Here is a 17,647-nt window from a genome sequence, read left to right on the forward strand (position 1 = left end):
TCGGTTCTACAAAAGTCCCAAAGCCTGAGGCCACTGTATAAGCACATCACCTCTTCAGGGACTTTTGGAATTTTTTATTTGCTTCTTTTTGTTTTAGCTTATGCTAATCTTAAGTGCATGCTGGCCAAAAGCAAAATGGCTTTCTTCAATTAGAATTTAGTTATAATGATGTTTTAAACATTATAATACTGCAGTTGCAACTTGGTTTGCACATTTTCAGTAAAAGGATGTCTCTACTAAAAGTTCTTTAGAAATGTATTTGTTTCCATTTCTCTTGCCCATAATTGCTCATAAGCCTACTACACATACATAAATAACAAAAAAACCTATTTCACTGCAGGTAACTTGCAAAGTCTACCTTTTGTATTTTATGAAATTTAGTGCTTTTTTGGAATATAATTATACAATGAAGTCCACTATTTTCTATTTAGAAAAGCCCAAAGAAATATAAACTTAAAAGAAAAAAAACTTATTATAGCATCTAGGAATAACAGAGAACACCAAGCAGTATGGAGTAGTTTAATCATTTCAGTGATGCTGTTGATAGGCATGAACAAACAATATTTTTAAGGCTAGCACTTTCTTAAAAAAATAATAAATTATTGAGAAACCCACTTGTGAAACAGGCAGCAGGAAGCACCTTGGTCTGAAACAGGAAGACCAGAACTCTATTCCTTGCATCAAGAGAGACCAAAAGCTCCTCTTTAGTAACACCTAACACTCCACACTTGGGAAATTATTACTCTACAGAATATACAGATCAGTATACTGAATGTCCCGTCGAGATTATGATGACCCAGGTTTGTATTTCTGCCCTTAGTATTCTTACTTCCCAGTTTCCGTTCTTATAAACTTGGAACATCACCTGCTTCATCTACCTCCATGGGTTGAGGTAATAACTAGCAGAGATAAATGTAACTAAAGGGTTTTGCAGAATCATAAGCATTAAAATCTAAGTAATTGGTTTTAAATAGTTTTTGTTATTTTCTAAAGAGCATTTGGAGTTACTATAGGTGAAACTGGAAAGTCCTTTATCTAAACACACCAGATAACATAAGAACTTGGCTCAATTATAACTTCTGTTGTGACTTTAGAAGATAAAATTAAAATGCGCTATTAAAGAGCCTGCGTATAGATTTAAGTCATGAGCTTTGAATACCTTCTCCAGCATTAGTGATGAACTTGTGCTAATTGGTCTTTACTAGTTCCTCACATCTCTTATGATCAGCATTATGCATTCAGTATAAGAAATATGACATGGCCAAGGAATGGCAAGGCAAATGCCTCATAAAGACAAAACCTATAATTATAGTACTAATATTTCAGCTTCATGTACTAAGTAATGTACTTAATGGTGTATAGTTACAGTTCATAATCATTAGAAACACAAAACTTAAAATCAAAATATATTTAACTTAAGTCCAAACATATCTAATGTTGTGACTCTGTTTAATCCTGGACTTTAAAAAAGATAAGTAGCTAAAGCCAAATTTCTGTTACATGGCAGAATGTCTACTGTTCATACAAATAAAGCAGTCTTACCAAATAGCGACCTGAAATATCACTTACTATCGGTAAGGCAGACAAATTACTAAATATAGTAGCATGACAAACATCTATTTTTAATTCATCACAAATGATCAGTACTCTCAAGGGAGAAAAGAATTATCCAAATAAATATCCCAGAGTTATATACAAATAAATTGGAAGACTGGATGCTAAAGTATAGAAAACAAGGGTAACAGATTATTATTAATTGTAACAGCACTAGTAGTAATAGTCATTTATTAAACACTTACATGCTAAGCAATGTGCTAAGGGTTTTACATGCATTATCTTATTGAATCCTCACATCAATGCTATGATGTAATACTGTGATTTTTCCTCATTTTACAGGTGAGAAGACTGAGGCTCAGAGCAAATAACTCGTCTAACGTTAGGAAGCTAGGAAGGGGAGGAACAAGTATTTAAGCTCGGGGTATTTTCCAGAACTTGAAGAAAATCTTAACACGTAATCCAAAGAACATAAGATGTTCTCTTTCCAAACGATCAAAATACAGAATTACTGGGGGATATCAGTATAAAAAGTCTATGTTGTCAGTCGTTTGAACTGGAGAGGTAACACAAAATATAATAATGGAAAATTCAAAATATATAAAATAATGCTAACATCTGTGACTTCCAACAGTCCTCTTTACATCCACCTTTAGAACTTACCCGAATTATAATACTACAGTCAGGTTCCTTCCTTTCTACATATACTTCAATTAACAAATCTCCAGCCTGGGAAACCTAGAAAAGGGCAGAGGTAGAAACAACACAGATAAACATGTTGTAAAAACACACATTTGAAACTGAAGACAGTTATAAAGCCCCAGTCATATTTCTGAATATTTTATAACAATGAAACAAGCTCAATTCCCCTGCTCACAAGCATGATGTGCCCATTTCCAGATATGGTTGATTAAGGACAAGGCATTTACACAAATGTTATAATCAGCAACAACAACCACAATGATTTTCTTTTTTATCTCTTACTCAGGAGCTTAGTGCTCTCAAATACCCTTAAATTTTTCCTAAAATAATGAATCTAGCTACAATGGAAATATGCTGGCTGTGACAACAGAAGTTGTAGGAGCCATCAGCATGTACGTTAACAGGCTAGACAAAATGAGGGGTGAAAACAAAACACATGAAGTTTTGCTTCAAGCTATAATGTGTGCATGATACCAATATTTAAAAGGCATAATATGGCTTGCTACATTTTTAAAGAGAAGATACGCACGAAATTGAACTTTGAGGATAAACTAGGTCAGAGCTATATTAAAACTACAAATAACATAAATTTAGAAAGAAAAATAAAAGTGAGGTCATTCATGGAATATGGCAGATAATAAAAAGAAGTTTTTAATTATCTTTGGCCAAGAATTAAGTACTAATTTAGGTCATTATTATATCCCAAAAGACAGACAAAGTGAAGAAGATGCAAGCCTGAAAATAAAAGGCCTTATGATATCATATCACTATATAGATTAACAGTATAGAAGGTTAACAAAGAACCATATGAATCTACGAAAAATATTTTGAGTAACTTTTTTCAGAAGTTCCCTTAAGTTATGTAACCAATTAGAAACAATATCACCTGATTTAAATAAAAAAGATCATAATCAAGAAATCATTCTCAAATTCACCTCAGCATGCAATCTAATGAGTAAACTTGTGGGGAAAACATTAAAGATGAACTTTGAAAAAGTTCCTTAATTTTTCTGGCATTACAGGCTTAGAAAAGCTTATTTCCAGTTTTTCCTCCTGACTTTCAATGCTACAGATACATTTCAGTAAGGAAAAGATACAGTTGACACTTTTGCTTTTCACTACGTTTGCATAAACAGCTCTCCAGGAAGGACACATTTTAAAACTTAAAAAGTTAAAAAAAAAAAACTTAAAAAGTAAATACAAAAAACTCATAGAATGAAATAAAAAAGAATAGGTAAGAAATTCAAACGGGTAAGACAAAGAGACGGAATGTCAGAAAAAAATACTCCAGAAGACAGTTTTAAATGGATTAGAGGAAAAATTTAAGTAAAAAAAAAGATTTTCCCAGACTCTTTTACTTATCTTTTCCAAATACTATTATTTTTACTTACATATACAGACTGAACTGAAAGCATTCAAAACTTACTTCTTTATTGTAATCTGAATATAAAAGATAAAAAATGCAAAAGGATACTCAAACATTTTTAATAACAATGTAGATAGTGTGGTCAAAGGTTACTTCTCAGCCTCACACAATCCTTTATTTCATGACTAAAGTCTTCCTCCCCGCTCCCAAAAAAAGTGAGAATTTAAGATAATTGATAATGACCTAGATTTTTTAAGGTTAAAGCTAACTCCTTTGGAAGCTGCATAATTACTCTGGGTCAAAATGGAGAAAATAATTCATTAATATTGTAGTATCAGTACTGATCTAAGCCTTCCTCTATTTTCTTTATATGGAATGACAGTTTCAATGACTCCTCTTGTTAGTTGTGGATATTTCAGGACTGAGGAGAATTTACTGTCTGACTAACAAAAAAACCATTTGCCTCATTATGTATCTGTAAACAGAGCACGTCTGATCCATTTCTATCATTTATATTGGTACCCTGAATCCACTCTAACTCCTAGTTACTAGAAGATGATTAATCATCAACCTTAAGAAATTCCAGTGAATATTCACCAAACAAGCATAATGCAACCAGAACACAAAAATCCAGTATAATGTGACTGAGGAAAACAGGACAGGATATAGAAAAGTCAACTTAGGACAAAAATTAGAATGTGTTACAAAGATCATATTAGAAGCATTCCATTAATACAATCATCTGAAAGCATGCAAAGCAAAAGCATATAAGAAATAATTTATAGTTTCAAAATAACAATAGAAAGAATCACTAGGCTGTCTGAATTTTCAATTTACTCTAAGTATTTCTTTGGTTTTAAATGTTTCCTTTGAAATCCATTAGCATTTTCAGTCATGGTTTTATACACAAAAGTTGATTTTATAAAGAACACCTTGAAAGGTATATTAAAACTTATTTTCTCTGTATTTTTAAAAATTTACATTAAAGTATTTTGCATATATGTATCAGGTTGCAGAATTACACAACCAATTTACTTAGGTTTTTTTTTTCCACCCGTTACTTTTACTTTGCTTAAAATAGGAACTTGAAAATACACACAGCAAATGTCTTTACTTACAATGGAAGTCTTTGTTTTGTTTAATTCTTTAGAGATCTAACTATTACTACTCACTTGGGTGTCTTTCCACTTGGTAATAAAGCTATTTTCTATGTCCATTTGTTTGACTTGATCTTCTTTAACCTGTTTAAAATATAATTCGGGACATTCTAATAATGTAGAATACGAAGAGTGATGACACTCATCCTCATGTAATCTTCAGGAATTTAAATACCAACAACTTAAAAATAAATGAGAATGGCCATCGGAATCAGTATGAGCCCATACAGCTAGGTTGGAATTAAAGCCAACAAGATAGAGTATCCTGAAGTTCAAAATATTTTATGATGATACTACTTCAGGCTGCACTTGCATTGATGGAAGTCCTATTTCTTAGGAAACTTAAGCAAAGGATCTGATTACTGGCTTAAGTTTATGTAGGTTGAGAAATAAAGCTCATTTATCAAACTGAAATGTTCATTAGGTGCTTATTAAATTTCCATCATTTAGGTAAAGTTCAATTTAACATAACTATGAAGATAACCATTTTATTAATGGAAAACTACAAATACAGAAAATAGAGACAGCACATAAAGCCATACATCATATTTTTCTTAATCTTTATTTTCTCAGCATCAGATTATTGCAAAGAAGTTGCTATTGATCAAAAACAGTGGACACATATAGAAAGAAGTAAAGAGGAGATCAAAGAGCAAAGAAAATCCCACAATCTGGTGTCTATTCCTGTGTGAATTAAGATACAGACTGTGATTTTGTTTTATTAAAATAGCTCCTTTTTCTTGTCTAATGATAAGTGATTATAATAAGAATGTAAGAACTCTACAATGGTAACCAATTACACTAACTGTCTTGACTTCATTTGTTATAGCCATACTTCTGGAAAACAACTGGATTCATAAACACCATTTAAGGGAATGTTCAAAAGGTTAAATAACAAAATTGAGGTGCTAGAACTAGTTATATAATAGAACTGGACCTTTTGCCCAAATCCACCAATTTGAATCCTGGGCTTATTTCCTCTATTTTTACTTCTTTGAACCAAGAAATCATCCCTATTCCAACAGTTTTCTGATGAAACATGAAAATATTAACTTTATAAAATGGAAAATTAAAAAGTCAAAGCAGATGACTTAGTAAAACACCATAGAATAATAACATTTTAGAATGTTATTTGTTTCCAATTGGGGACACAACTAAAAGAAAAAACCAAAGGGCTTTCAACTGCAGAATTTAAGAGTCTGGTATTTATTAATGAATTGTTCATTTTATAACTTCACACTTCTAAGTAGATATAATTCATACACATGAAGAAAAAGAAAACACATTCAAAAATCCTATAAATAGAAATATTCTGTCAACCAGACATCAGATGGTAAAAAGTTTTAAATGCAACCAAATTTAAATAATGACTATAGCTTAAAAGCTACTTATATCTATAATTTTAAAAAATATGACTATTCCTTATTTTACATATTTCTAAATATTAATAAAGATCTGAATAATAACACCCTAAAGCATATATATTTGTTGGCAAACAGTGACATTATAACCATTTTAACAAGGGCAGGATACAAAATAATTACCTCAAATATTTCTACATAATTATTAATTAGGTCCTCAATTACATTCACTTCTTCACTAGTTTGTCCCTTCGTTTGAAACAAACAGGATGAAAAGACCAAGGCCAAACTATGGGCATTCATGTGATTGATTTCTGAGCATTTCTGAACCCTGTCAGAGAAAAGCATAGTTCATTATGATACACTTTTATCTGGAAATTTCATAGAACAGAAAGCCAGTTTATCAATTTTTAAACACACCAATATTGGAATTCTCTGACATAAAAGATACAGTGGTGACTTAAAAACACATGGTTCTTTCTTCTAAGTAGCTTATAATCTAGTGAAGAACATGAGAAAAAGTACTGTTAAATAGATTAGTAAAAGTTACAAAGTCATACTTAATTGTTGATTTAGAGAAAGGGCTGACCATATTCAAACAATTGCAAACTATAAAACAACCTGTGGCCAAAGCATAGAAGTATGCTTGCAGAATGGAGTAAAATGACTTGTGGGGCTGCAGCATAGGAGGAGGAAATGGGGCAGGAGGTATGTAGAAAACAGGCAAAAAAGGTAGGTCATTAGACATATAATTGACAGTTCCAAATTCCAGGTGCCAAGCTGGGCTAAATTTTCCAGAAAGTGCAAATCAAATGAGAAAGAATATCTGGGCCCATGTGTCCATACAGTTATTCCAAATAAAGTATTATCACAAGGTAGACTACTTTAAAATGCAATTACATTTTTCTTGGATATAACTAAGAACAGCTTTTTATAATGAACAGAAATGAACAAAGGAGTCAACTCTTTCTATCAGTAGGCTATAACACTGGGGTCTTAAAAGAGTTGTTAAACTATTCACTAATAAGTACAAAGTAATTTAAAAAAATTAAACCCACAATGAAATATCATCTCACACTCACAATAGTCAGAACGGCTATTACTAAAAAGTCAAAAAAATAACAGATGCTAGAGGGGTTATTGGGAAAAATGAATGCTTTTACACTGTTAGTGGGAGTGTAAATTAGTTCAACCACTGTAGAAGACAGTGTGGCGATTACTCAAAGACCTAAAGACAGAAATATCATTCAACCCAGCAATCCTATTACTAGGTATATACCCAAAGGAATATAAATCACTATATTATAAAGACACAGACACACATATATTCACTGCAGCACTGTTCAAAAAAGCAAAGACATGAAATCAAACCTAAATGCCCATCAATGATAGACTAAGGAAAATGTGGTACATATACACCATGGAATACTATGCAGCCATAACAAAGAATGAGATCATGTCCTTTGCAGGAACATGGATGGAGCTGGAGGCCAATATCCTTAGCAGACTAACACAGGAACAGAAAACCAAATACTGCATATTCTCACTTATAAGTGGGAGCTAAATGATGAGAATACATAGCAAACAACATACACTGGGGCCTAATGGAGGATGAAGAGCGGGAAGAGGGAAAGGATCAGGAGAAATAACTAATGGGTACTAGGCTTAATACCTGGATGAGGAAATAATCTGTACAACAAACCCCCGTGACACAAGTTTACCTATGTAACAAACCTACACACTGTATCCCTGAACTTAAAAGTTTACAAAAAAAACAAAACAACTCCCTGAAGCATCATCCCTAAGAAAGGGAAAGTTACATTGCTAAAAATGTAACACTCGATCAAATGAATATAGTAACTCCATCAAATGAACGTAGTAAGACTAAGCTAGACATTCCCATCTAAGAAGAACACAGATTCAGGTAGCTACAAGAAAAGGTGAATAAACACGATAGCAATATATATGTTAATGTAGGGAATCCATAATAAAATACCAAACTGCATAGCAGAGATGGTGCAAGTGCAATCATCACACGTGATTTACAAGATGCAAAAGGAACTGGAATTTAATAGAAGAGGAATGTAATAATTGTGAACACCCCTCTCAAAACAATGTCTATGCTTTTACACTACACTTAACTGTAAACATCTGGAAAATTTATCTGCATGTCTGTCTCCGTTACTAGAATCTAAGTATCTCACAGTCAGACACTCTTTCATCACATTGTGGTGCATGATAAACACCTGGCGAATGGAAGTAAGAGGATATTACTGATGGAGGAAACGCTCTTTTAGCTAGGGTAGTGATTGAATTAAATGCTAAATCAACTTGTCCTCATCCAAATTTACTTCTCAGTCTTTTAAGGACGTTATCTTTAAGGACATTCCTGCATTTCTTGAGACTTCCTTCTGCAATATCATCCCATTTGGTACTTTTCACCTCTCTTGTCTTTAGTTTAAGTGGCTGCCTTAGTTTCTGGGACAAAATAGGTGTAATATAGTGTTTCCTTTTCTTCCTTTACTTCTCTGCTCCGAGGTGTTAACATTTCCAAGTGTTCCATATTCAGCTTGCCCAGTCCCTTCTCCCCCAGGTCTTCTCACCAGAAACTCAACAAAACTGTTTCCTAGTTAATCTGTCTCTATGTGACATCTTCCCTAACAATACCATCATAGGGATTATTATCCTAAAACATTTGATCAGTTACTTCTTATCACTTAAAGGATAAAATCTAAATGTTTTTGTATGACCTAGAAAGCCTTCCACAACCTCCTGCCAGCCAACTATAACTCTCTCATCTTCTAGTACTCCTATGTCCCAGACATTATCCTTCACTCATTTCTCATACTCTTCTTTCACACCCAGTTCATATGTCCCTTTAAATCTGAAGCACAGAAGCATCCCCTGGACCACAAGACACAACGAGTCATTCAATTTATCCTCTATAATTCCATGCTGCACACTAAAATTCTCTATATTAAAGTTTGTCTCAACATCTCATAGGCATAGAGATAGGACTATATAATGTAGACTATATTTGTATGATACAATAAGAAAATCAGTTTTACAATAATGGAGCTGACATAAATGAGAAGCAGTGGTTGGGAAAAAAAAGAACAGGAGGAAAGAACACAAATTGTGAAAGATTTCTAAATTGAGACTGCAAATAAGGTACTTTTAGCAAAATCAGCTTTATGGAAAGTTATTTAAGAGAGTATTTCATCCATTCAGGGAGCTACAATATATTCCTTAATCAAAATTTATATTTATTTAAGTTTTTGTAATAATTCCTGCTAAGATTAAAAAAACCTAGTTTTAACTTAAAAGGTTATTTTCAAATGTCCTCATCCTTCAGATCTCATTTGTAAAGTCACCATTATATTCCTATCTTTCCAAACGCAAGGAGACTTTCATGCCTTGACATAGAAAATTGTTTTTGATTTTTAAAATTTCCTCACTGGATCAATAGCCTGATACCAAAATATAAAGGTCAGGTAAGATATAAACTGATAATAAAGAAATGTCCACCATGAGAAAATACTGTCATCACAGACAGATTCTTGTTACAGAATTCTGGCCCCTGCACATCCTTTATTCTCCAGCTTCCAAATCAAGTGAGTTTTAAAATTCTTGTTATGCGTCAGATGCATTTGAGGACACTGTATACAATTATTTCTGATTAAGAAATTCCCAGTGCTATTTATCTGGAAATGTGACTTAATTACAGAAAGAGAGACTAAGGTGAGTTCTTATGATATGTAGAAAGATTCACAATCACATAAGAAATAATGACTTATTGAGTGCTGTGTTTGAAACATCTAGAAAAGTTCATTCATCTACCCACCTATACAGGTGTTCAATGATAGCTGCTAGTGTTGCTCGGTTGACCCCTGGAAGAGAACGTATAAATGCTCCATATTTTTTAATTCTTTCCTTGTCATCTTGCGTATCTGAAGGGGGAAAAAAAAAACAACCTTGAGATGTAAACTAATTATCTGTGTTGTGAATCTGTCTATCAGCAGTATTGTAAAATAGTCACAAACAAATGCATTTTAATAAGTGATACAATCAGGTTTCAGTAGACAATCGTTTGAAGTTCTAAAGTAATTGCCTATTAATCTGGAAAAGCATTTATTTACATAACATTCCAGCACTATGTGCTCTAGTTCTTATAATTTGTAATTTAAAATAAAGAATTTTAAAATAGAAGGTTAGGTGGGATTATATTTTTTTATCTTCTACTTTATTCAACACTGAACTTAACAGGAATACATTCAATTAATTACTCAAACTGGAATACAAACTAAAGAGTTAAGCCAAAAGTATTTTAACTCTGGCTACAGACATGTTTTATCATTTGTATTTGAAAATGACATTTCTGATTTTTATTTCTCATGAAGTTATAAAAATCTTTCCAAAGCTATGAACCATCCTGGAACTATGAACTGCACAGTAGCCCTTCGATCCAGGTAAAGGGTACTTTCAAATCTTTTGAAAAGGTGAGAGTGCAATGGAAGAAGTCAAACCCAGGCCTTAATAACTACAATCTGGATTTAGAGGATGACAGACCTCCTGCTTTTGTCGTGAACAGAAATTTGGTGGTTTATGGAGAGGAGGATGAGAAGGACTTACCCTCCACTCACCTGACTCCAAGAAGGCAAATATCTGGAGAAACTAGAGACAGGAACCCCCAAAGATCTAGACTCTCTGTAGAGGGCGTGCAGTGACAGTTTAGTCTACACTACCTGAAGTGGAAATAGATCATTCTTCAAATAAATCAGTTGTGCTGACTTGGTAACTCAAGGAGACCGCACTTATTATTTCCTCTCAATTCACAACTATCTTTGGAAACAAGACTATTTTATTTCTTGCTTAGCCTTACCTCTTCTATTCACAGAAAATCAGCAGCAAACTAATGATGTCTTAAAAGTACAAAGTCACTTGTAAAGGACATTAGGATCCCTGGCTAGGTAAGAAACTCTGTATGACACAGTTTTCAAGTGCACTCCTATTCAAAATTGCAAGTGATATCTCTTTTGTACTGATTTAGCCTGTACATGAAATCAATAACCATACACATGAGTATACTGAATTGAGTGCTCTAGTAGATGACTCTCTATAAGAGGGGGAAACACCCAAATTACATTCAAAGACATTACTGGAAATTAATTACGTATAATTCCCAGTATAATCCAAACATTTATCCTTGTGTTATCCAGTTTGTAACTGTAGGAGAAATTGCATTTATTCCTTAAAATTTAACACTACTACGGTTAAAACAAAAAGTCATGCTAGTATGCATATTCTCACAAATCTTATAAAATAGATGATATTTTCAAAATAAAGCTAAATAAATTGAAAGTAAAACTCAGGAAAGATTTCAGGCCATATAGAAAATACAATGAGCAATTCAACTAAACATATAATTTAACAGTCCTCCTAAAAGAACAGATCGTATGTCATATAAATATAGGTGGTACACGGCTATAAGGCATTCTCTACCTCAGGTATACAGTACGTCAAAAGAGTTTTATGAATTCACTCAGCAAGTACTGGTTTATTCTTTTCAGGCCCAACATGGCCACTTTTGAAGGGTCCGGCTAAACTATACTGTTTGCAAAAGCAAGGAGTTAAAGGTTACTTGACCCAGTATTCAAAGCCTTCTCCAAATAAATTCTCCAAGAACTCACATGCAAGTGAAAGGTGAACACTCCTACCCCTGCCGACTACCTTGTTCTGGTAGACTGAGAACAGTGAAGACTTGTTTGTCAATTTGACAACTTTAGCAAATATATATTTGTCACTGTTGTTGTTGTTGTTTAAGACGCAGGGTCTCAGCCCTGTCACCGAGGCTGGAGTACAGTGGCACCGTTACAACTCACTGAAGCTTGGAATTCCTGGGCTCATGTGATACTCCCACCTCAGTCTTCAGAATAGCTGAGACTACAGGAGCACATCATGCCTGAGCTAACACTTCTATTTTTTGTGGAGACAAGGTCTCACTATGTTGCCCAGGCTGGTCTCAAATTCCTGGCCTCAAGCTATCCTCCTGCCTTGGCCTCCCAAAATGCTGGGATTATAGGTGTGAGCCACTGTGCCCAGTCTTGCCACGTGCTACTGATAACCAATTTTATAATAAAGACAAATTATAAGTCTATAAAGTAGAGATACTCTAAACAGCTTCACACATTTCAATACAATTTTCTTAAAACAAAAATGAGGGTTGCAAGGTAACTGAGCTTAAAGCAATGTATTTATCCCTGTGTTTTATACCTTAGAAAATTATACACTTAATTCTTCTTGTGATTACAGTGAACCCTACTGATTTGAGAAACATTAGAAGGCAAATGAAAGACTTCTGAAAGGTAGTTATATCGTGAGAAGCTTTATTTTCATTATAATGCTACTCTTGCTGACACTAACTAGGGTAATTCTTGGGATAATTTTCAAGCTGTGCATGTTTTGTGACATCATTTGAAAATTAATCTCTTTAAATATATCACTTGTTTTAGATTAAACAAATACGTTCAATGAGGAAAATTACTTTTCAATAGAGGAATGTCATGTGACCAGATTCAAAAGCCATTTTTCAAATCTTGAAAGAGATGAAATATATAAGAGACAAACACATTATAATTATGGAATAATTCAAAAGTAAGTTTTAAAGCCTAGAACAAAAGAAAAATAAAAATTATCATTTGGAAAATATTATAGATATATGAGAAATGCTTATGGTTTATTAATAAAAATTCAAATGTCATATACATAAATTATAAAAGTGGAGAAAAGGACTATAATATGGAAAAATAAAAGCAGCTTCATTAAAAAGGTGGAATTAAAGGCAATGCTTATATTTAAGTCTTTGTTATTGTAATGTTTCAATAAAAGGACTTGTTTTAAATCATCGGAGGTTAAAAACAGGTTTTACTAAAATTAATTTGACCCATGAGGGATTTAATAAACTCCTTTTCTAGGGTCACCTCTTAATTAGCTTTTCTTACAGTGTATAACAAAACTCTATTTCATTAGATGGAATTTAGAATAAATGAAGCAAAAGTTAAAAAAATTGTTATATACACTAAAGATGTAGAACACATAATAGAAGAAACACAAAAGAGTCATAGGTGAAAATCTTGCAAAATGTACCCTGTAGTAAATGCTTCATTTTATTTTTAATGAGAAATTAGTAGCACACACTTTTGACTGTAACATTCCAAAGTTGAAGCAAAGTATGCACTAAGAAATCCACTGAAAACTAAGTATATACCAAACAATTTAGTGAATATTTTGAATTTCTCTTGAGGTAGAGAGAAACAGCTATTGATATTTATATAATTTCGGTTCTAAGCCATTATGTACATTGTTTCTTTCAACTAAAATTTCAGCTTATCAAAGATGTTTAAAGTCTAAGTATTAAAAGGCAAGCATGTATTATGGTCTATATTATATATATATATGTATATATACATATATACACACACACACACACATATATATCTACATATATCTGTATAAATATTACCTAAAGCAGAGATCCAATATGGGTAGAGCTCCTTAGTAAGCAATGCATCATCAATGTCAGAGAGAAAACTTTTCAATACACCCGTCACATCTTCAAGCTGATGTTTTCCAGCCCTCAATTTAAAGCTTCTTGCATCCTTTTTGAAACTCTCCAGGAGTTCACTTATATGCAAAGGATCACCATTCTTTTGATAGATATATTTGCATCCTAAACCTTTGTTTAAAAAAAAAGGTTATATGTTAAAAGTCTAAATTCAAAAGCCAGTTTGATAGTTAAAAAACAAAACAAATGTTTGTGTTGAGATGAGGAGTAAGATGATGAAATCATTACGCAAGAGATGATATAAACATGCATGAGCAGGAAAGGCTTTTTACTCCTGATTTTAGTATTTAAAATGTAAACCTAATTAGCAAATCATTGCAGCCTCAGCTTTTGGCAAGCCCCTGATCAGTCCTTCCTCCAGCTCTGCATAGTATCTTTTTCAAATGTTCTTTTTCTTAAAGTGCCCTATCTTCACTTAGTCTCCCAGCAAACTTACCTCCATTTCTCACTGACAAAAGTGAGGCTCTCTGGTATAAATGTCATCAACCTCCTGCCCCCATATTGTATATTAATTTCTGTATGCTCCCATCTTCATCTTATTTCCAATGGAGAGTTGAGTTACCTCTTTTTCATGGTTACTGATTCATGAAGTGCTCCATACCAAATAAAAGGAGCAGTGGTTAGGAGGAAGAGTGATGATGACAATGACAATAATTCAAACCCAAAAGCCTCCCTTGCCTCCTCCCAGGCTTCTTTCCCCTGTTCCTTTCACAACCAGGCTGAGTTTTCTATATTTATTCTTTCTACTGTCTCACATGCCTGTTCATCCTTTGACCACACAATCTTGCTTCTCTGCCCAATCCCCATTCCGTTGGGGTCACCCTTCATCAATAATATTAACAACGTTCTTTTTTTTCTAGAGGCTTTTTGGTTTTTATCTAGGGCAAACTCCTTGTAGCATTTGACATTCTGAACGAATCCCTGTAAATTCTTTTAACCCCCTAACTTTCACGACATCATAATTTCATATCTCTTTTTTCTCCCTTCCCTGTGTGACTGCTCTCTCAGTCTTCTAATTTTTTCTGCTCATCTCATACTTACTGGTCATTCCAGGGATGCTTCCTCAATTCTCTTCTCCTCCTGCCCACTGGGTGAGAACCCATCCAACCTCATCACTTCTACATAAACATTTTAACTCAGGTTTTAATTTCCATGATTTCACACATACACACATATATATACACATACCATTACATATACATGCAACATACACACACACACACACACACACCCCCATATATCTTATGGCAAATAAAAATAACCCAAAGGAATTAATTCTCCTGCCCTGTTTACTACCTCACCTTCCACCCCCACCATGTTCTTTATCTTGTCCCTCTCTACCTCAGTATATGGCATTGCCTTCTGCCTAGCCCTTTACAAGTCAGAGTATTTCTTTCTCAATCAGCACATTAAAAACAAAAAATGCAGTATTGCATCACATAGATTCTTCATCAGGATCTCACTCTCAGAACTGCCCTCTCCTTTCCATCCCATATGCTATTATTTGTGCACTGAGTTCTCACTACATTGTCACAACTCCTTGCCCATATTCTTATACAGCCCTCTGTGTGTCTCAACAATGATAACAGCATGGTTTAAAATTCAAGTCTGTATGTATTACCAACAAGCTTAAAAATCTGAATACTGCCCTCCTGCTGCCTATGAGGCAAAGTTTGAGGATTTTAGTTTGCTATATAAAACCTTACCTGAATTGGCCTAACCTGTTGCCTTTTATATTGATCAACTCCTCCTTCTCACAGTAAGCTCTGGCCACATTTACTACCACAAAGCTCCCAGCACAAACTTTGTGACTCGATACCTTGGCACACACTGTTTCTCCTCCTGGAATCCCTATCCTCTTCTCCTAACTAGCTCCCATTTTCTCTTAGGGCTCATGGTAAGCACTGTGCTTTACCCATGAAGCTCTCTGTTCCCACGCCTTCTCTGGGTGAAATTTACCCCTACACCATGGACACCGGTAGCACCCCCTGAACCTCTTTACTAGAGAATTTTATACATTGGCTTGTAACTGCTCATGTATTTGTCTCTTATTCATAAATCTGCAAACTTCCAGAAGGCAAAAATTATGTCTTATTTTCTGTGACATATCTCTGTATATATCCAGCAGTTACACAGTGCCTAGAACTACTCAGCACGTATTCAATAAATGACTGTTTAATGCAAGAATAAGCAAGTTCTACAAAAATCAATACTGACTAAGTGTTTGAGATAGTATATCCCTAGCTGAATGAATTTCTAATAGCTGGCACTCAAGTAAGTTAACTGAAAAATAATTTGAACATAATTTTGTTTATATAACTGAAATAATTTTCCCCAAGAACTAGTGTAATTTACTTTTTAAAAAATTAAAGCCCTAAAAGTCATACTATGAACTCAGTCAAGTTCAAACCTTGACACAATGACACAATGAGCACAGAAAATTGGTCTTGAGATTTTAACCCACAGGTCAGGGGGTTCAAAATAATTGCTACAATGAAACCATCTGCATCCTATAATCACTGGGTATTTTCTAAGTTTCTGTCAAATCTTTCTTCTATACATGCTGGTAGCATTGAGGTTTCCCCAATGTTCTGAATATAAATATATATATATATATTTGTATATAAATATATATTAAATATAAAGATATATGATATTAACATATTATCATAGCAGAAAGCTTCTTATAGTAGTGTCCAATATGTGATTATGTATATACTTTCAGTAGATATATAATAGACAATTATATGTATAATTATATATAATATAAAACTATGACACATATATTTATATATAATACACATACATCATATGTTATATAGGACTATATGTGTATATATATGAATATATGTATGTACACATATGTGTGTATATATGTAAGTGTGTGTGTATATCTATTTGTATAAACACAATCTTTCATTGGCTTTATTATTCTAACATGCAAATGAAGGCATCTTGTAATAGAGGTATAAAGTTGTTATAATATATGAGTTTTAGTTGAAAAAATCAAATGCTGAGTTATTTTAAACTCAAATAAACACAAGGAAAATTCGGATTTCCCTAGAAAAACATTAAATTGGCTACGTCAGAGCTAGTCAAGGCATTTTAATTATTTCTTGCTTAAGAAAGGCCTTATGCCATTATGAAACTAACATGGTGTAAAGATTCCCAATAAGGTTATGCTCCTGCTTAAACATAACATATATGTGATTCATGTATATCTGCAAAATGTACTAACACTGAGCGACTGTAACAAATGAAGGTAACATTCTCCTTCCTCTGTTTTTAAGTAAACAGATAATTATAGCTAATAAGAAAAACATGAACATACTATCATAGCAGGAAACTTTTATAGTAATGCCCAAATATGTGGGCCTTATGTATATGTTTTCAGTAGATACATAACAAAAACATAATGAATCTGGACATTAATAATTGCACTTGAATTACATACAAAGTAAGAAAAATACTTAAAATGACACGCTCCCTAGAACAAGAGATTAAAATATGCCTCTATAGGTTTAATTTCTGAAAAGTGTTTCCTTTATCCATATCATTAGTTCTGATATTTTGTTACATATCAGTGTATTATCAGTTTCCCATACTAGAAGATTTGTATAGAAGATATACAAAGATTCATAGCTTTGTCTTGAACTTTTTACTTCCACCACTGTGTTTCTAAGAGTGAGACCAGTGACTGGCATACAATAAGCACTCTATAAAGAAGCAATGAACTAATAACACAACGCTTTACTGCAGCCCTCTCACTATTAGTACCTTCTTTTCAAATTAAAAACACCCAAAGACACCTCTAATATTAGGAGAATAAAAATTTTTAATACAATCCAAAATATCAAATCATTTTCCACTTTTCCACATTTGT

At 33.3% G+C, this 17,647-nt stretch overlaps 1 protein-coding gene across 5 annotated transcripts in view; it reads right to left on the minus strand.

Moving 5' to 3' along the window:
- The window catches only part of ARAP2 (ArfGAP with RhoGAP domain, ankyrin repeat and PH domain 2), a 249,271-nt gene that overhangs the window by 119,102 nt on the left and 112,522 nt on the right, over positions 1–17,647 (minus strand). For 4 of the 5 annotated variants that reach the window (XR_010139659.1, XM_024246354.3, XM_054553813.2 and 1 more), the window contains exons 21-25: positions 13,663–13,875; positions 9,985–10,090; positions 6,324–6,471; positions 4,795–4,863; positions 2,218–2,292 (exon numbers count right to left, since the gene is read on the minus strand). Coding sequence is in view for 4 of the 5 variants with exons in the window: in XM_024246354.3 (XP_024102122.3) it covers positions 2,218–2,292; positions 4,795–4,863; positions 6,324–6,471; positions 9,985–10,090; positions 13,663–13,875 (611 nt within the window). In the remaining variant the exon portion in view is untranslated. The remainder of the gene's footprint in view (positions 1–2,217; positions 2,293–4,794; positions 4,864–6,323; positions 6,472–9,984; positions 10,091–13,662; positions 13,876–17,647) is intronic. The other variant, XM_063723365.1, reaches the window with a different exon arrangement.

Source organism: Pongo abelii, chromosome 3 (assembly GCF_028885655.2).
Source record: "Pongo abelii isolate AG06213 chromosome 3, NHGRI_mPonAbe1-v2.0_pri, whole genome shotgun sequence".
Lineage (NCBI taxonomy): Eukaryota > Metazoa > Chordata > Mammalia > Primates > Hominidae > Pongo > Pongo abelii.